At 54.5% G+C, this 15,987-nt stretch overlaps 1 protein-coding gene across 2 annotated transcripts; it reads right to left on the reverse strand.

Annotated features, from left to right (window-relative positions):
• Positions 1-2,686: 2,686 nt before the first annotated feature.
• GUCD1 (guanylyl cyclase domain containing 1) lies at positions 2,687-15,586 on the reverse strand. Of its 2 annotated transcripts, none has more exons than XM_063086664.1 (6): positions 15,434-15,586; positions 10,418-10,502; positions 9,445-9,610; positions 8,150-8,241; positions 6,070-6,311; positions 2,687-5,407 (listed from the first exon to the last, which is right to left on the reverse strand). In XM_063086664.1, the coding sequence occupies exons 1-6, from the start codon at positions 15,474-15,476 to the stop codon at positions 5,316-5,318; spliced, it is 720 nt and encodes a 239-aa protein (XP_062942734.1). In that variant the 5' UTR covers positions 15,477-15,586; the 3' UTR covers positions 2,687-5,315. The 2 variants fall into 2 exon arrangements, with proteins under 2 accessions (XP_062942734.1, XP_062942733.1); XM_063086663.1 differs by having other exon boundaries at positions 2,687-5,410.
• Positions 15,587-15,987: the final 401 nt, after the last annotated feature.

The following is a 15,987-nucleotide window of genomic DNA, read 5'->3' on the forward strand; positions in this document are numbered from 1 at the left end:
GGTTTCTTCAATTCCATCCTGAAGCTGGAAGGTACGGGCAGGTCTGCGATGTGCATCCCCGTGTCCCGCAACTGGGGCAGGTCGCATGGAGGTGAGCCAGCCAGAGAGTTGAAGGACCTGCCCTCTTGCAGCTCTCAGGCCATGCACCAGCCTTTCCACCCAGAGGAAGTCCCCAGGGCCAGCAGCAGCCATCTCCGGCTGTAGAACTTAGCATTTACCTCCTGGCTGTTCTGGCATTGGCTCCCCTTACTCACTGGAGTTGCTTCTGACTATGGCCTGGGCTGGGGTTGGGAAAGCAGCAGTGACGGGTTTGGGTCTCCCTCTCTCCAGCTCACAGATTGATGACCATGGGCAGTTGCTGCTCCTCTCCGGGCTCCTCTAAGTCTTTTCCTTTGAACCAGATTAGTGGTTACTGAAGTGTCAACATATTTCACAGAATACCAGTGTTACATGAAAACAAATTCTGTAGCCAGCTACTGATGGAGTCCCCCTGCTGCAGATTTACAGAGCCTCTTCTGCACAGCCTAAATCTCCTGGAAGAGACTGCAGCACACAGTGTTTGCCAAGCTGGCCTGAACCGGGTATCCCGTTGTACGGAACTTCTCACCATTGGCTACCTGAAAGGCACGCCTCAGGATGTGCTAGACAAGATGGTCTTCAGGGGCGTTCCTAGCTGTTCTGAGATTTACCAATTGGCCATTGTGGCCAGCAGCCTCTAAGATGACTTCCAGTGGTCCTGGCCTCCTGGTACTCATGTTCTATGAAATCTCCAGTGTGTGCTGGACTTCCTGATTCACTCCTAATGAACAGAATTCTGCAGAAATGATAGGAGAACACTTCCAAAATTAGGTTATAAAAACATCGTGGCTTCCATCCTGACTCAGGCACTCCCTGGCTCTTTCTGTCTCTCTGGTTACCAGCTGCCATGTCATGTCATGAGGACACTTGGGCACCGTACAGCCAGCAGCCCAGAGTGAGTACAGAAGCAGATGCCCCAACCCCAGTGTAGCCTTGAGGTGACTGAAGCCCTGGTCAACAGCCTAACCGAAACCTCATGAGAAACTTTGAACCAGAGGCACCAACTCAACTGCACCCAGATTCCTGACTCACAGGAACTGTGAGATCATGATCATGAGTGTTGTTTTAAACTAAGTTTATTTTATTTTTGCATTTTTAGTTTTTGTTGTTTTTTAACTGTTAAGTTTTAGGGCAATTTGTTGTGTGGAAATAGAAATCTAATGAAATTATACAATGCTTTCTACAACCAACGTGTGTCTGATTCTATTGGTAAAACTATTGGTTACATGCATTATGGTAGAACCTACTCATCTTGTGACATGCCCCATGTCTCTCCTTGGCATTGGGTGTCCATTGTCCTCTGGTGGCCTGTGGGCATCCTGGGATTTAAGGGGGAGGTGGACTCATGAGGTGGGCTCACAAGGCAACTGGGCATGGGAATGCTGCCCTACCAAAAAGCAGTCTGGACAAGGGGTAAGGTAGGGTGGCATGTGTGCCCTCTCACTGCTGGGTAGCTGGCCCTGGTGGGGCATCTGGGCTCAGACCTCTGCTCTGGCCTGGCCCCTTGGCTCCCACTGGGGTTCTTCCCTGGAGTCCTTGGTCTGTGCCCCCACTATCCCCACCCTTCATGCTCTGGGCAGCCAACTTCACCCAGGGCTCACCACCCTACCCACTTTTGTCACTCCTGCTTCAACGTCTCCCTCATTCTGTCCTTTGTCTCCCATAATTGCACTCAGTGGCCACTCAGAGCCCACAACCCAAGATGTGCCCATTCAGGATGGGGCCCCTTCCTCGAGGTGGGCAGGAGGCTCAAGCTGAGGTGCACAGAAGGGCAAGCTCACTACTAGTGTTCACATACAGATGGCTATACATGAACACCTGGGACGCTGCCTGGCACACACTAGCTGGGCACCCTGCAGACGGTGACTGGTGCTGCCTCAGCTGCTCAGCTGAAGTTATGTCTACAGGGCTGCTCTTGGTTTAAAGGAGAGTCCAAGACCCCGATCGGAATGCCTGTTACCCTGTCTCCTTGATGTGGGGGCAGGAGGGCAGAGCAGCAGTCAGGATGGGGGCACAAGTGGGAGACCTGGGTCCTACCCAAGAAGCCAGTTCTTTTAGCTCCCTGGAGGACCTAGGGCAGGTCTGAAGCTGCCAGGTCTCCCAGGATTTCCAAACACTTCCTTTTTCCGAAGTGGAATTCTAAAATGCAATTATCAGATGAAATCCTAGATGAGACCAGTATCCGGCAGATAAGGGGAGCTGCTGGTATGGGGCGGAGGATGCAGGGAGGATTCAAGTCCTGTCCACTGCGCTACCCCTCTGTTCCCTTCTGCAGGCCCTACTGTCCCCTCACTCCCCACAGCCTATCCAGGCCCTCCTCCCCACACAAGGTAGTGCCTCCCCATGCCCTCTTCAAGAACCATGGCTGAGCTGAGCTCAAGGCCCTTCCATCTCCACCAGTGTTATGTCCAGGCTTCACACAAGCATTGAGGCATGAATAGGAGGAATGTGGGCCTGGAAGGCAGAAAACGGGATTCCAGACCCAGCTCAAAATGGGTATGGTAAGTCAAGGACCTGGGTTCCCATGCACGTGTGCTAACAACCTGGGAAGGAGACAGGAATTCTGCAGGTTAATGAAGCTTTGTGAAGGCTGGCCGGGTGGCCATCATTTTACAGTGAGAACGTTTATTGAGAATGGCTCATTACAAACAAAATATATTTATGTATAAAATCTCTGCAATGCAAAAGATCCCTTTCATCCCCCTGTGGCTAGAGTGAACAAAGCCAGCTGTCTTGCGTGGCTTCAGAGGCTGTTCTGAGCCCCAGCATGTGGACAGGCTGGGAAGTCGTGGGTGCCACATGCTGTAGGCAGAAGTCCCTAATGTCCAGCCTCTTTCTCCAGCCCATTTTCATGACTTGTGCAAGAATGCAAGTGTTGCTTGTGTCCTGCCTCCGTGACTCTCCCTAGGCAGATGGGTCTTGGGGGCAGGTAGCCTTCTCACTAATCTTACAGACAGGTGACCTCTAATTTGTGGCTTGCCCTGAGCAGCCATTCCCCGAGCCCTGGGACTGAGTGTTTCTAACTGTCCTGACTGGACTAAGGTGCTCCGACCAGTCTCCGAAGGGGTCACTCCTCATGACAGCCCCCACAGTGTGTGTATTGTCTCATTCACATGTAGCCATCTTGAAAGCTTCACTTCCTCCCCTCAGTTTCTCTCATACAGCTATTGTCACAATTTTACCTGAACCTCTCCTGAGGATGCCCACACCCCACAGCTGCCACGTGTGGTACTCCTCGCTTGCAGCCAGAACTCCCTGGGATCTTAGGCCACCCAGCATTAAGGCAATGGAGATGAGACCAGTCTAGAGCCAACACTAGTCTCTGAGACCCAGGGTGGCAGCCCACCTAACTGCGCCTCTCCCTCAGCCAAAGGCTGCATCTGGTGTTCAGGAACAATGTGGTTGGGTGGCCTGACAAACCTCATAAGCAGAGCCCACCTCTGTCTTTCACAGCCACCATGCTGGGGGAGGGGCCAGCTGGTGGGGAGGGGCAGCAGCTGCCGCTATGCCATGTCTTGGGCACTGGAAGACCAAGACCCAGAAGTTCAGGCATGGTGTCGCTGTTGGGGTTCCCCCTGTGCCTTTGCCAAAGATAGCCCATATGGGGTGGGTATCCCCAGCCCCTTTGGGAATAATCTATTTCCCTTATTTTTTAGGTGTAGACCTAGGTTCTAGACCCAGCTCCACCACTGTCCTGGGCAGACTCACCCCAGCCTAGGCCGGCTTCCTCGTCTATAAGGTGAAGGGTCTGGCACTCAGACTGCAGCCGAGTCCCTTTCTCTTTGAAAAAGAACTCGGGCTGGCTTAACTGCCCTGTGAAAAGAGGCGTTAGTGGTTCCAAAGTACCTGCAATCTCACTATTATTGTTTCACTTGAAGGTGATTCTCACCTGTCAAAAATAGAATAGAGGGCCGGCCCGTGGCTCACTCGGTAGAGTGCGGTGCTGATAACACCAAGGCCCCGGGTTCGGATCCCATATACGGATGGCCGGTTCGCTCACTGGCTGAGCGTGGTGCTGACAACACCAAGTCGAGGGTTAAGATCCCCTTACCGGTCATCTTTAAAAAAAAAAAAAAAAATAGAATAGAAACTTAAATCTCAAAAAAACAAATACCTCTCACCCAACTAAAAAAAAAAAAAGAGGAAGGAAATAACTCCAGTCTCTGCTACTTGCTGTGTTGTGTGATCCTGGGTGGGCACCACCTTTCTTGATCAAGACAGAAGAGACCCAGTGTTCTGTGCAAAAGGTCCTGACATGAGGACCAGGGTAGGCAGGAGACCACAGGCTGTCCCCTGCCTTTCCTTCAGGAGTGCACGTCCTAGCACCCAGTGTCGAGAGACTTGGGGCTCCCCACACTCTGAGGATGGGTCTCACTGTCTGGAGTTAGGCTGGTGTCAGAAGGCCTCATGGGTGTAGGGGCTCCTTGGGGCCTGGGCAGCTTTTTATTCCTAGAGCATACCAACAGAGCTTGGGCCCACCCCATGCCCCAAGGGCCCTTCCCCTACAGAGCTGGAGTACCTGGAGGGTTTCCAGAAACCTCAGAGTCCCCAGGAGCCAGGGCTCTTCAGGGTGGAGTGGCTGTGAGGTGTGTCCATGCCACGTGGCAGAGGTCAGAGCCCTCAAAATCCAGCCACAGAAACCTGGGCCCAGTGGGAGGCAGGAGGTGGTGGTAGCATCCCCCACGGGGCATAGGGGCGTCTACAGAACTCCCAGAAGAGAGGGGCTTGGAGCAGCCCACAGAGGTTTGAGTTTGGCTATGCTGTATCCAAACAAGCAGATGCTGTCCTGCCAAGTGACACTGGGTCAAACAACCTCTCTCTCCAGGACTCAGTCGCAAGGTCTGTGAGGAGACCAGCTCAGGCTTCTCCCCTCACCTTGGGTCCAGCTCAAAGGCAACAAGGGCACCCTCGGGGCTGAAATTCCCCTGGGCACAGTTGGAGTCAGGCTTGGGGTCCTAGGGAAGACTCCCTTTGGATGCTCTGGGGATGCCTCCAGCAACCAGCAGGCACTCTGGGGTAAGCGGCATGACAACACACAGCACTGGTGGATGCAGCAGCTGTGCCACAGTCTCTCAGAGTTCCCTGGGGTTTTGTCAGACAGGCTGAGGCTGCAGCTCTGCATCCCAGCACCAGCAGCCCCAGGCCTGGGCCAGGGCATCCTGAGTGGGCTTGCTGGGGGTGGGGTAGGATAGGGTGGGGTTGGGGTCCGAGGGCCTGGCCACACCAGGTTGCTGCTGTCAGCTGTCCAAGTAGACAAAGAGGATGTCCTCGTCCGTGCCGTAGCTGGTTCTGGCCTCCTCAAAGTTACTGATGCTGGTGCTGCACATTCCTGCTGGGGGTGGGGAAGGTAAAGCAGGTCAGTGGGTGGGGGGAGAGCACCCACCACGCCAGTGCCCAGGGAGCTGGGTGGGGTCTGACTATGTCCCACCTGCCTGGCTACCCCTCAACTCATGAACCCCAGAAAGCCTGCCTTGCCTATTCCAGCCCTTGTGAGCTTTCTCTGATCCCTCCCCAGATTAGCAGATGGAGAAAGTGAGGCCCAGAGGGGGGAAGTAACATGCTCCAGGCCACATGGAGGGGTAAATCTGTGAGTCAGGGTCGTCCTTCCCAGCACCCAAGGGCAGTGGGCTGGCCTGGATGGGTCTGGCCAGACTTTCCTTTCTGTTGAGTGTGCTGGCTATCCTGGGAGGGCTCGAGGTGGGGGGAACTGCAACCTGAATGGCATAAGACAATGAGGTGGGGACCTGGGCAGTGGCATGGGGCTAATGGTATAGGAGGGAGGGGTGGTTGGGGTGTGGAGGAGGCCAGCGTGGGTGCAGGTTTGTGGCTGGTTTGCCTGCATGGCCAGAGGGGTGGCCCTGATAACAGGAGCCCAGGAGGTGCAGGAGCTTTGAGGAAAAGGCAGGGAGAGAGGCCTTGGCCACCCCAGGTTGATCAGGAGAAAGATGCAGGGACCAGGCAGGGGCCCTGCCCTGCCCACCCAGCACTCACGGTCAGCATAGGCTGGGTTGTTGTAGAAGATGCAGCCGGTGGCCCGGTTGTAGCCGCGCAGCACGATGAAGTGGCCCTGGTAGTCAGGGGTGCGGCAGAAGCAGCGGTGGCCACTGGGGGCGAAGCAGCAGTACTTGACGGGGCTGGAGCACAGGTCACAGTGCAGCACCCCCGAGTTCACCAGCACGATGGCCACATGGCCCTGCGCCAGGTGCGCCTGGATGTCCTGCACGCTCACCGTGCTGTGGGCGGGAGGGGGGTCAGCTGGTGCTGCTGGGCCCCCATTCCCCATCTCTCCAATGGATCTCTGCTTGTACCCGTGTTCCCTGTGTTACGCAGCTTGGAGACTGCTCATCTTCCCTCTTCCCTGAGCTCCTTAAAGGTGAGAATATCTTGTTTTGTCACCGTGGCCTAGGCTCAGCCCAGGGCCAAGCATGGGACCAGTGTGTGTGTGGCGGGTGTGGGGGGGACTTCTGAGTGCGCACAAGGAGGAACGGCTCTGTCAGGAAGGGCAGGCAGGAGGTCAGCTCCAGATGGGCCTAGTCCAGGGCCACTGCAGCAGCACACAGAACCCAACCCCCGGCTTGAGTAGTGAATTTTTTTTGTCAAGCTCCTACTTCTCCTTTATCCTAAATCATGTGTGGTTTACAGTGGAAGCTGCCAGTCTAATTTAATTCACCAAATCTGAGCCAAGTATGGCTTCACCAGTTTCAAAACCAAATGCTTCTCTCAAAGGGCTATTTTCCTTTTTTTCTAAGGCCCATTGTGGCAGAAGGGACTCTCCAGGAAGGGCTGGTTAGCAGCACTTCCAGGGGAATCCCCTGGTTCAGCAGTGGTGGCTGCCTGGAGCCGCCCAAGGCAGACTCGTAGGCGCTGCCCCATTCTGTGCCCTCCAGTAGGCAGCAAATCCAAACAAAAAACCAGAAGGGGCAGGAGCAGCTTGGGGAAGGTCCCCTAGACTGAGGGCCAGTCTTCATTGGTGGGGTTGCTCACCACTTGCAGCCCTCCTTCATGAATCATCTCTTCGGGGGGCAGCGTCAGCACCCTGTGGCCTGGCCCAACTCCAGGCATGGCCAAGTCATGTGGCAGTCGGGTTTGCTACCTTGGCCAAGGAAACATGCCATTTCTCCATTGGTCTTTGAAACAAAATAGCTGGCTGAGTTCCCAATGGTGTGTACAAGATGTAGGATTTCAGCTACAGAAAAAAAGCAGGGACTGGGCTGGAAAGAAAAGTGGGTGTGGAAATGCTGGGTTCAGATCATGGCACAGCCAATATGCTGGGGGTGACCATGGGCCATCTCAGTTTGGGAACAGCAAGAGCTTCCCCTCTCAATGAGACAGCACTTGTTAAAGCCCACTAAATAAACGTTCGTTGTCTTTCCTTCCAATATATGCTCATTTGGCCAAAAGATGAGTAGACATTCTCCCTTCATCCGTTTCCAAATCACCAATTTTGTAGTTACATTATGTTAATAATGAAAACATAAATCTGTAAAGAAACCTGAGAAGACAGGTCCCAGGGAACCCAGCTGGGGACCAAAGGCAGCAGGCTTGAGCACAGCCCCCACAGCAAGCCTGGAGAATGCCACTTGCATCTCGGCAAGCTGCTCTCATGGTCTGCCTGAATCAAGCCCCTAGCATACACATGAGAAAGCGGAGGCCCATGTAAGGTCACAGCAGCCCATGGGGAGATCTGAGAGCCAGGCCTCCTTAGACAGCCTACACCTTGTGTCTTCCCTGCTCCCTGTTAATCACTGTGCCAGCATGTTCCTCTGGCCACCTCCCCTTCATTAGGGGTCCTAAGTTCTGGCCACAGCTGTCTTGCTCACTTGTCCTTCCAGCATCTACTCAGGATCCACCCCACGACAGAGCCTAAGTCATACAGCCACACTGATCCCCATTCTATGGATGGAAAAACCAAAGATCAGGGGGCAAGTCAGTGCCCATGGCCACCCGGGTAGGAAACCCCAGTTCTGCCTGACTTGAGTCCTAGCCATTCCCAAACGCCATCCCAAGGCCTCCCCCTCTGCAAGTCTGTGGTGAGCAGCCTGTGAGGAGGGTGGGGCAGGGGGCAGCTCACCATTTTTCCACCAGCACCTTGCAGGCTTTGGCTTGTGCAAACAGCTGATTCACCCGGGTCTCCTCTGTATCAAAGTGCTTCCTGTAGAAGGACTGAAGAGAGAAGAGCACGCTGGAGTGGCTGCCAGCCTGGCCACCCTTACCCCACGTGGAGTCAAGAGCATGTTATGAAGGTAGGGACGGCAGGAGAGCAGAGGAGATGCCTGCCAGGATAGATGGCACATGAAACACGCTTGGGCAGAAAGCCATGTCTGCCCTGAGCCAGGGAGTGTGCAGGACCACACAGAGGTATGAGGAGGATGCTCAAGGAACAGGTGGGCAGCTGGGCTCAGGTCAGCTCCCTTGGGCTTGTACACTCCGGCAGGCATGAGAAGGAGCCTATAGTGAATGAGTAAAGAGAGAATGAGCCTAAGACCACCAGGGATGGCTTGGCCACAGGTAGGCTTAGGCAGGTGTGGTCCACGGAACATAGTTTGTTTGGTGCAGGGACCCCAAGGGGGCCAGAGCCCCCATGGAGGAGGCAGAAGAGACCCTGTTCTTGGGCCTCTTTCTCTGCCTTGAGGCGATGGTGACTGGGCCAGATTTATTAACCTTCTTCCCCTGGCCCAGAAGGTTCAAAGGAGAGTTAAGTTTACCAGCACTGGCCACAGTGTGACAGCCCTCTTGCCAGTGAAGCCAGCAGTGACTCTATTCTGCCAAGTTTTGGAGGCTGGGCCAAGATCTGCCCCTGGGGCAGGCAAGACTGGCTCTAGCTGTGCAGGGAGGGAGTACGCACTGGTGTGCTGGCACAGCTAACTGTGTTAGCATTATTTTGCAAAAGAAAAAAAAAAAGGAAAGGAAAGATGATATTTTGGTTTTTCTTCCAGAATATCACTCAGCTTAGAGATGGCTGTGCCATTGAGAAGGAAGAAAATGGGCAAATGATGGCCAGACGTGGTCAGAATGATGTGGTCTGAGGCCCTGGGCCTGCCTTGTGCTGAGTGACATGGACATGGGGAAGATGCAAGAAGATGCGCTGAAATGTTCCTCTGCACATCTTCTGAGTGCTGTCAAAGGGAAGCAGGAGCCAGGACTCAATGCTCAGATCCTCCGGGCGGACTGACTCAATCTCACCTGGTCTGAACAGCTCACATATCCTGCCTATAGCCCACCTGCCAATGCTCCCTGGTCTCTGCACACCTGGGTGCCCACTTGCCTGTCCAGGCCTTGACCACTCCCTCTTCCAACTACTGGAACCAGTCAGTGCCCTACACCTCTGTGGCCCCATGCAGGACGGCCCGGCAGCCAGTTGCTCACCTGGTTCTTGTAACCTTTGTCAACGCCCAAGGTCTGGGTACAGAAGCGGTGCCTCACGCCAAAGTGGCGCATCAGGTAGGCCAGGTCGATGGTCCAGATGCTCCTGGTCAGCTGCAGCTCCTGTAAGGCATTCTCAAACTCACCATCGTCCAGCTGGCCCAGGTACCTACAGGCAGACGGGCCATGGAGGTTGGTTCGCACTCAATGGGAAGCTGGCCCAGGTTATCCTCCACCCGCGGGTCTACCAGCCACTGTCAGAGCTCCTTCATCACAAAACCCCACGTCCTGCCTACACACTGCATGAGAACAACCTGAGGGCTATAAGGGGCCAGGCTGCCTGGGGCACTGTCCTGGCCCCAGAGTCGAGGGCCTAGATTCTGCTTCTTGCATCTCTTGCAAGCTCTGTGACCTTAGGCCAGTCACTGCCTTCTCTGGACTCACCAGCTTCGTCTCTAAGATGAGGCCCTTGGATCACATCAGCAGTTTCTGAAATTTTAGGCACAGAACCCTTTTGTTGAACCCCATCTTGCCTGTAATTCCAGGATGTAAAACAGATAAGGGGAAAGCTGATCTGGGCTTCCATGCAGCCAACTGAAAACTCTTGTACAAGGCAATGTCTACTATCCCTTCTGGCTCTGATTGTCAAGGTTCCTGTGATACTCATGCAGCCTCAGTTCAATGGCCGGCATACTGGTCCAATCACAGGGCTGCTCTGTGTGCCAGGCCTGGGCACGTGGGACTTTCCTTACCATCCTAAGTCCCCAGGCATTACTAAAGTGGAAATCTGGAAGGCCTGGTCCACTCCTTGCTTGCTTTTGCAGATGGGACTGGGCCTGGCAGGAAGCTGGGCCTCCTGCAAGGTCCAACCAACAACAGCCATGTGGACAATGAATACCACCCAGGTCTCTCTCTGTGTCTCCTCAGAGCCAAGGCATGTGGTATGGATGGGCAGGGCCTGGGCCTTCCCACTCACCGCAGCACCATCCTGGAGCAGGCCAGGCCACAGTCCCAGTGGTAGAGCTGCTGGATAATGGGCACAGGCAGCTGCACAAAGTCTCCTGCACAGAAATGAAGGGAGGTCACAGACCCTCAGCACAGTGCCTGCCACTGCCACTCCCACCCCCATAGGAGCCACCATCATCACCTCCTGCCCAGACCCTACAGAGGCTGCCGAGGGGCCTTCCCACAGCCATTCATCTCCTTACAATAGTGATGATCTCCCCAAAATACCAGCCACAGCAGATCAGCCCTACTCAAAATCCTCCTGTGGGCTGGTTCCCCTATCTCTTAAGACAATACCTTCATGGATGCTGCCCCAGCACCCTCTGCCTCTTCACCTCCCCTCGCCCTCACCAGGCTGCCCTCTGGGCAGAACTTTCACCTCTCACAATCCCTCACCCCTATGGGCCTTTGTACAGCTGGTCTCTCTGCCTGGATACTCCTGGCTTCCCAGGTGCCTAAGCCTTGGACATCATTTTTCCATGGTACTGCCCCCTCACGCCTAGCCCCCCTCCATGTGCATGCACAGTCCCTCACAGCGCTCTCTCAGAGCCCTTCTTTTGGTGGGAGCTCTGAGGAGGCAAAGACAGACTGTTTTGCTTTCTGCTTTTGTCCTGGGGCCGGAACATGGGAAGCACTCAGCAGATATACATCTCTGAGTTTTCGAGGCCCCGGGAGGTTTGCCTGATTCCAGAACCCCCAGGACCGCTAAGGTGTGAAGACTATGGCTAGGAGGAAGGGCCTGTTACATAAGCTGTGCACATGGAATGCTCCTGTGAGCTCTATCCACCTCCATCCCTGGACAACCTCTCAGTCTGTCCTCACCAGGCTGTGAGGTGGAGCAGAAAGGGCCTGACCTGGGCATCTAGTCCTGGCTCTGCTACTGGCTGGCTTTGGGCTGGGCAACTGACTCCTCTTGCTGGACTGGGTTTGGCAATGACTAAAGTGGGGGACTTTGGTCTGATTCAGTCATTCAATAGACAAATATTTCCCAAGAGCCCAGTAAGTGCCTGGCACGTGTACTGGAGATACAGCATTGAGTGACACAAACAAGGTCCCTGTCCTGGTGGACAGCAAAAACAAGCCAACGTAAGAAAATAACAGGGACCTACACTAGGGAAGATGGCGGGGGAAGAAGGGGGTAACTTAGAGAGGTGAGAGTCAGGGAGCACAGGTAGAGGAGCAGCATTGCTGAGGCCCTGAGGTGGGACGAGCTCACATGTGTCCTGCAGGACCCTCCTACTCTGCCACCCCAAGAATCTGGACAAAGTACAGGGTCCAGGGACTTCTGAATGCCAGTCACCACTAATTACTCACTCATGACGCCCATTCAGCATGTAAAAACCCAGCCCACATCGTTTCCCCATCTTAGGGGTCTTTGGGGCCTCTCCTGGACTGTGTGACCAGCTCCCTGCAGAGCCACCCCAAGAGCCTGCCTGCTGTGCCAGCCCTGCTCCCACTGCTCTCCTGGAGCGGGGCCACTCATAAATCCTGGAGTCCATCCTGGCCTTTCCAACCTGCCAGCCTGTGTCTGAGTCCCAAGCTCCTATCCTCCTATGTGCAACCTCTCCCAGCCTTCAAGTCCTGGCTCAGATGCCACTGCTTCCAGGGCCTACCCTGATCCCAGGCTGACCACACCCTTTCCCTCATCTGCACTCCTCCAGGCCTGGGTTCATGTCCGAGCTCATAAGATGTGACCCTTGCATCGAGCTTGTCTATGCCCTGCTGGGCTGTTTGTATGTTCCCAGGAGGCAGGGACCTGTAACTGCTCCTGGCTCTTTCTTCTCCACTTCTCACCCCCAGGGGTTTGCAGCAAGGCCCATGGAAGGCAGGATGGATGGGCGAGGCAGGCTACCCACTAGCTGAATCACCTGACCTCTCTGGGCCTGCTTCGTCCTCTATGAAATGGACCCTCATAGATGCTAGACCTCAGGGTGCTGTGAGCACTCAGGACAAGAATATGTATGAAGCCCTTCGCAGGTGCTGATGTAAACCCTCCTCCCAGAGCCCAAGCCAGGTGAAGCTTCATTCCCCTCCCTCCCCTTACCCCAGTGCCTCTGAAAGGAACCCAGGCCCTTCAATCAAGGCCCTCACACATCTGTCTCCTACTACTGCCATGAATTCAGTCCTGCCTGACTTCTGCCTGTCCTCTGCCACAAATTCCACCCCCAACCCCTATCCCATCTCTGCACACAACAGCCTAAGGGATCCCACCCAGTTTCCCATTGCTCTTAGAATAAAGTTCTCACCTTCACCATGGGCTGCAGGGCCCTGCCCAACCTGGGCCCCACCAGTCTCACTTTGGTCCTCACCTGTGTTCCAGTTACCCTATGAACCAATTAGGCTTCATTTTACCCCAGGGCCTTTGCACATGTTGCTACCTCTGTCTGGAATTCTCTTCACCCTGCGGTTCTCAAGACTGCCCCTTTTAGCCATTTGGATCCCAGCTCAAAATCTCTTCCTCTGAGAGGTTTTTCCTGACTATGTCTTTGAGAGATGAGGGGACCCTCCTTCACAGCATCCTGTTTGTTTCCTTCACAGTGCTTAGCGAAAGTAACAACAACAAAAAGCTACTCTGTCTCCGCTGTAAGTTTTCTGAGGGCAGAAGCTATGGTTTGAATGTGTCCCCTCCAAAATTCATGTTGAAACTAAATCCCCATTGTGGATTAGTGCCTTATAAAACGGCAGGAGGGAATTAGCTTGGGCCTTTTTTTTGCCTTTCTGCTCTCTTGCCATGTGACATAACATTCATCCCCTCTCTGTCCCTTCCACAATGTGAGGACATCTAGACAGCACCATCTACGAGGAGCAGGCCTTTACCAGACGCTGAACCTGCCAGCACCTTGAGCTTGGACTTCCCAGCCTCCAGAATGGTGAGAAAATAAATTTCTATTGTTTATAAATTGCCCAGTCCTAGGTATTTTTGTTATAGCAGCACAAACAGACTAAGACAGCAGGAAACTTGCTAATCTTATTCACTGTCATCCTGGTGCCTGGTGTCTGATGCTCAGTAGTAACTCAATAAACATTTGTTGGAAATAATGAACTTATTAAGCACTCACTGTGTGTAGGCTCTGGGGACAGAAAGGTGAATAAACATCCAAGCCCTGACTTCCAGGGACTCATATTCTAAAATTCCCCGCAATGGGCTGATTGGGGGGGAGAACTCTATGTAGGGTGTTATGTTATCATGGTGGGGTGCCTCTCTTTTCAAGAACTCCCCACTGTAGCCATAAACTGCCTTTTTTTTCCCCTCTAGACAGGCTGTTTACTCCCCAGCCTTTGCTCTTGCATATCCCTTGTCTGGAATGTTGCTCTTCATCTCTGAACATCCAAATGCTCTGGCCCCATTCCCTCTCAGGGTCCCTCAACCTGCAGTCTTTAAGGCGGTATCTGCTTTTCCTACTGGATAGACTGAAAATTCCTCAGTGGCAGGTAGTAATGGGGTTGCATGGGCCTCCCCCTGGCCCTCAGCCCAGAGCAGGCACTCAGACATACTTAGTGAATGGAAAGCATTTTCCAAAAAGAACTTATCCCTAGAGATGTACAGGCCTACTCATCACCACAGTGCTCCCTCCATCCCCCAAGCTTCCAGACTACAGCCCTCTAGTCAAGTCTTCCTCCTTACTCTGTGGCCTGAGCTCTGGCACCAACTAGCTGGGCCATTTTCTGCCAGGTTATGTCCCTGTCTGTGCCTTCCCCTGTGCCCAGCTGTAAAATATGGTGTAGGACAGCTGCTCTCTAGGTCCCTTAGAAACTTAGCTGCCTGCTCCTCTCTGCTTGCCCTGAGTTCTAGAAGCCCTTGATCCTGAAAATCTCCACAGGGCTAAACATCCCCACATGGCCATCCCCAGTCGGCATGGTTAGGTCAGCCCGTAGGGACCCAAAGATACTCCTGTGGGGAGTGATAAGGGTAGGCGAGGCCTTGGCATTTGTCCCAATAACAGCTTTAGATTTCCGAGCCCACAGCCACTGCCAGATGTTGATGCCTGGAGCCAAGAAACTGCACCACCTGAGAGCTAGAGTCTGCCTGGAAGATCTTGACCTGGCTCCAATTGGTGGCTGTTGATAGGGAAGGAAGGCAGTCCACTGGCCCTGGATACTTAACCCTTCTTGGCCTCAGTCTGCACATCTGCAAAAGTGCAAATAACAGTGATAACTTACTTCACTGGGTCATTATGAGGATTAATGAAGCACTGCATGTAAACCAGTTAGTATGGTGCCTGCCTCACAGAAAGCTCCCTACAAAGGTGAGCCATTACTCCACTGAGGCTCAGGAAAGACAGTTATCTTGTCTAAGATCACAGAGTTAGACAACTGGAAGAGTAGTAATGTAAATTCCAAATAGCATCACACCCTACTCCAAGCTGCAATCACAAGAGATCATTCCCTAGGTGTGATGCCACAGTACCACATGTTCTTGACCTCTCCCATGAATTAGCCCCACACCTTACAGTTTAACTAGCACTTTCCCTCTCTCATCAACGCCGTGCCTTTAAGCAGAACAGGAATCGTGATTTCCCCTCCCCTACTTCTTGTACAAGCAAACTGAGGCCCAAGGCACTGCATGCCATTCTTGGTTTCTACCACAAAAGGGATCAGGCCACCTCAGGGAAGAAGGAACCGGGTGAACTGTAGCAAGACAAGACGCTGGGTCTGGGAGGGCAGGAGAAGGAGCCCTCCCATTGTTCGGTGCTCTCGGCCAGCTCCCTTCCCTTCTCGACCTCAGTTCCTCTATAATTTCCCTAAGGCACTCCAGCAAGACTTTCTGCTTCTGGGGAAGATGGAGCCCCTGCCACCTGGACCCTCTCACCACGATCACTATCAGAGCTGACTAGGGTCCCAGCCCTCGGAGTATCAGGAAACTGACCAGGGAGGGGGTGAGGAAGGCCGAGGCGGGAGTCCGCCCAAGGTCGCGCGGCCGGACCCTAAACCCGCGCTAGGGCGGGGTGCCCCAGGGTGCGGGCTGGGCCCTTAGAGAGGCACTGACCCGGCTCCAGCGGCGACCCCGCTGCCTCCGCCTCCGTCCTCATGACCCGAGCGGCGCAGGGCGCCCATGGCCCCGGCCCGGAGCGGGCTGCAGCTTCGGCTTCAGCTGGAGTGGGAGCACGGACGCTGCGAGTCGAGTTCCTCCGCAGCCGCCGCGGTGGGGAGAACTGCAAGAGGCGGCTGGGCCGCCCCAAGCCCCGCCCCGCCCCTTCCGTAAGCCCCGCCTCCCTTTCCCCAGGCTTGGATTACTAGAGGCCCCCGGCCTCCTGATAGCCTGCCTGGGCCATTTGCCTTCTCGGCTTCTGGTGGCTCCGCCCCCTCACCCAATCCTCGTGCAGACGCGCAGGCCCTTCTCCGGCTCGGTTCCCCGGAAGCCCTACCCCTTGCCCCTAGCCCCGCCCCGAGGCTCCATAGCTTCACGAACATTGGCCCCCCCAGAGGCTCTTCCCCTTAGCGAGCTCCGCCTTTGCCGGGCCCCGCTCCCTGGCCAGCCTCAGGTGTAAACCTTGGCCCAGCTTAATGCATCGCTGAGGCTCTAGGCAGCCCTACTCTGAC

The sequence above is a fragment of the Cynocephalus volans genome, chromosome 2 (assembly GCF_027409185.1).
Source record: "Cynocephalus volans isolate mCynVol1 chromosome 2, mCynVol1.pri, whole genome shotgun sequence".
NCBI lineage: Eukaryota > Metazoa > Chordata > Mammalia > Dermoptera > Cynocephalidae > Cynocephalus > Cynocephalus volans.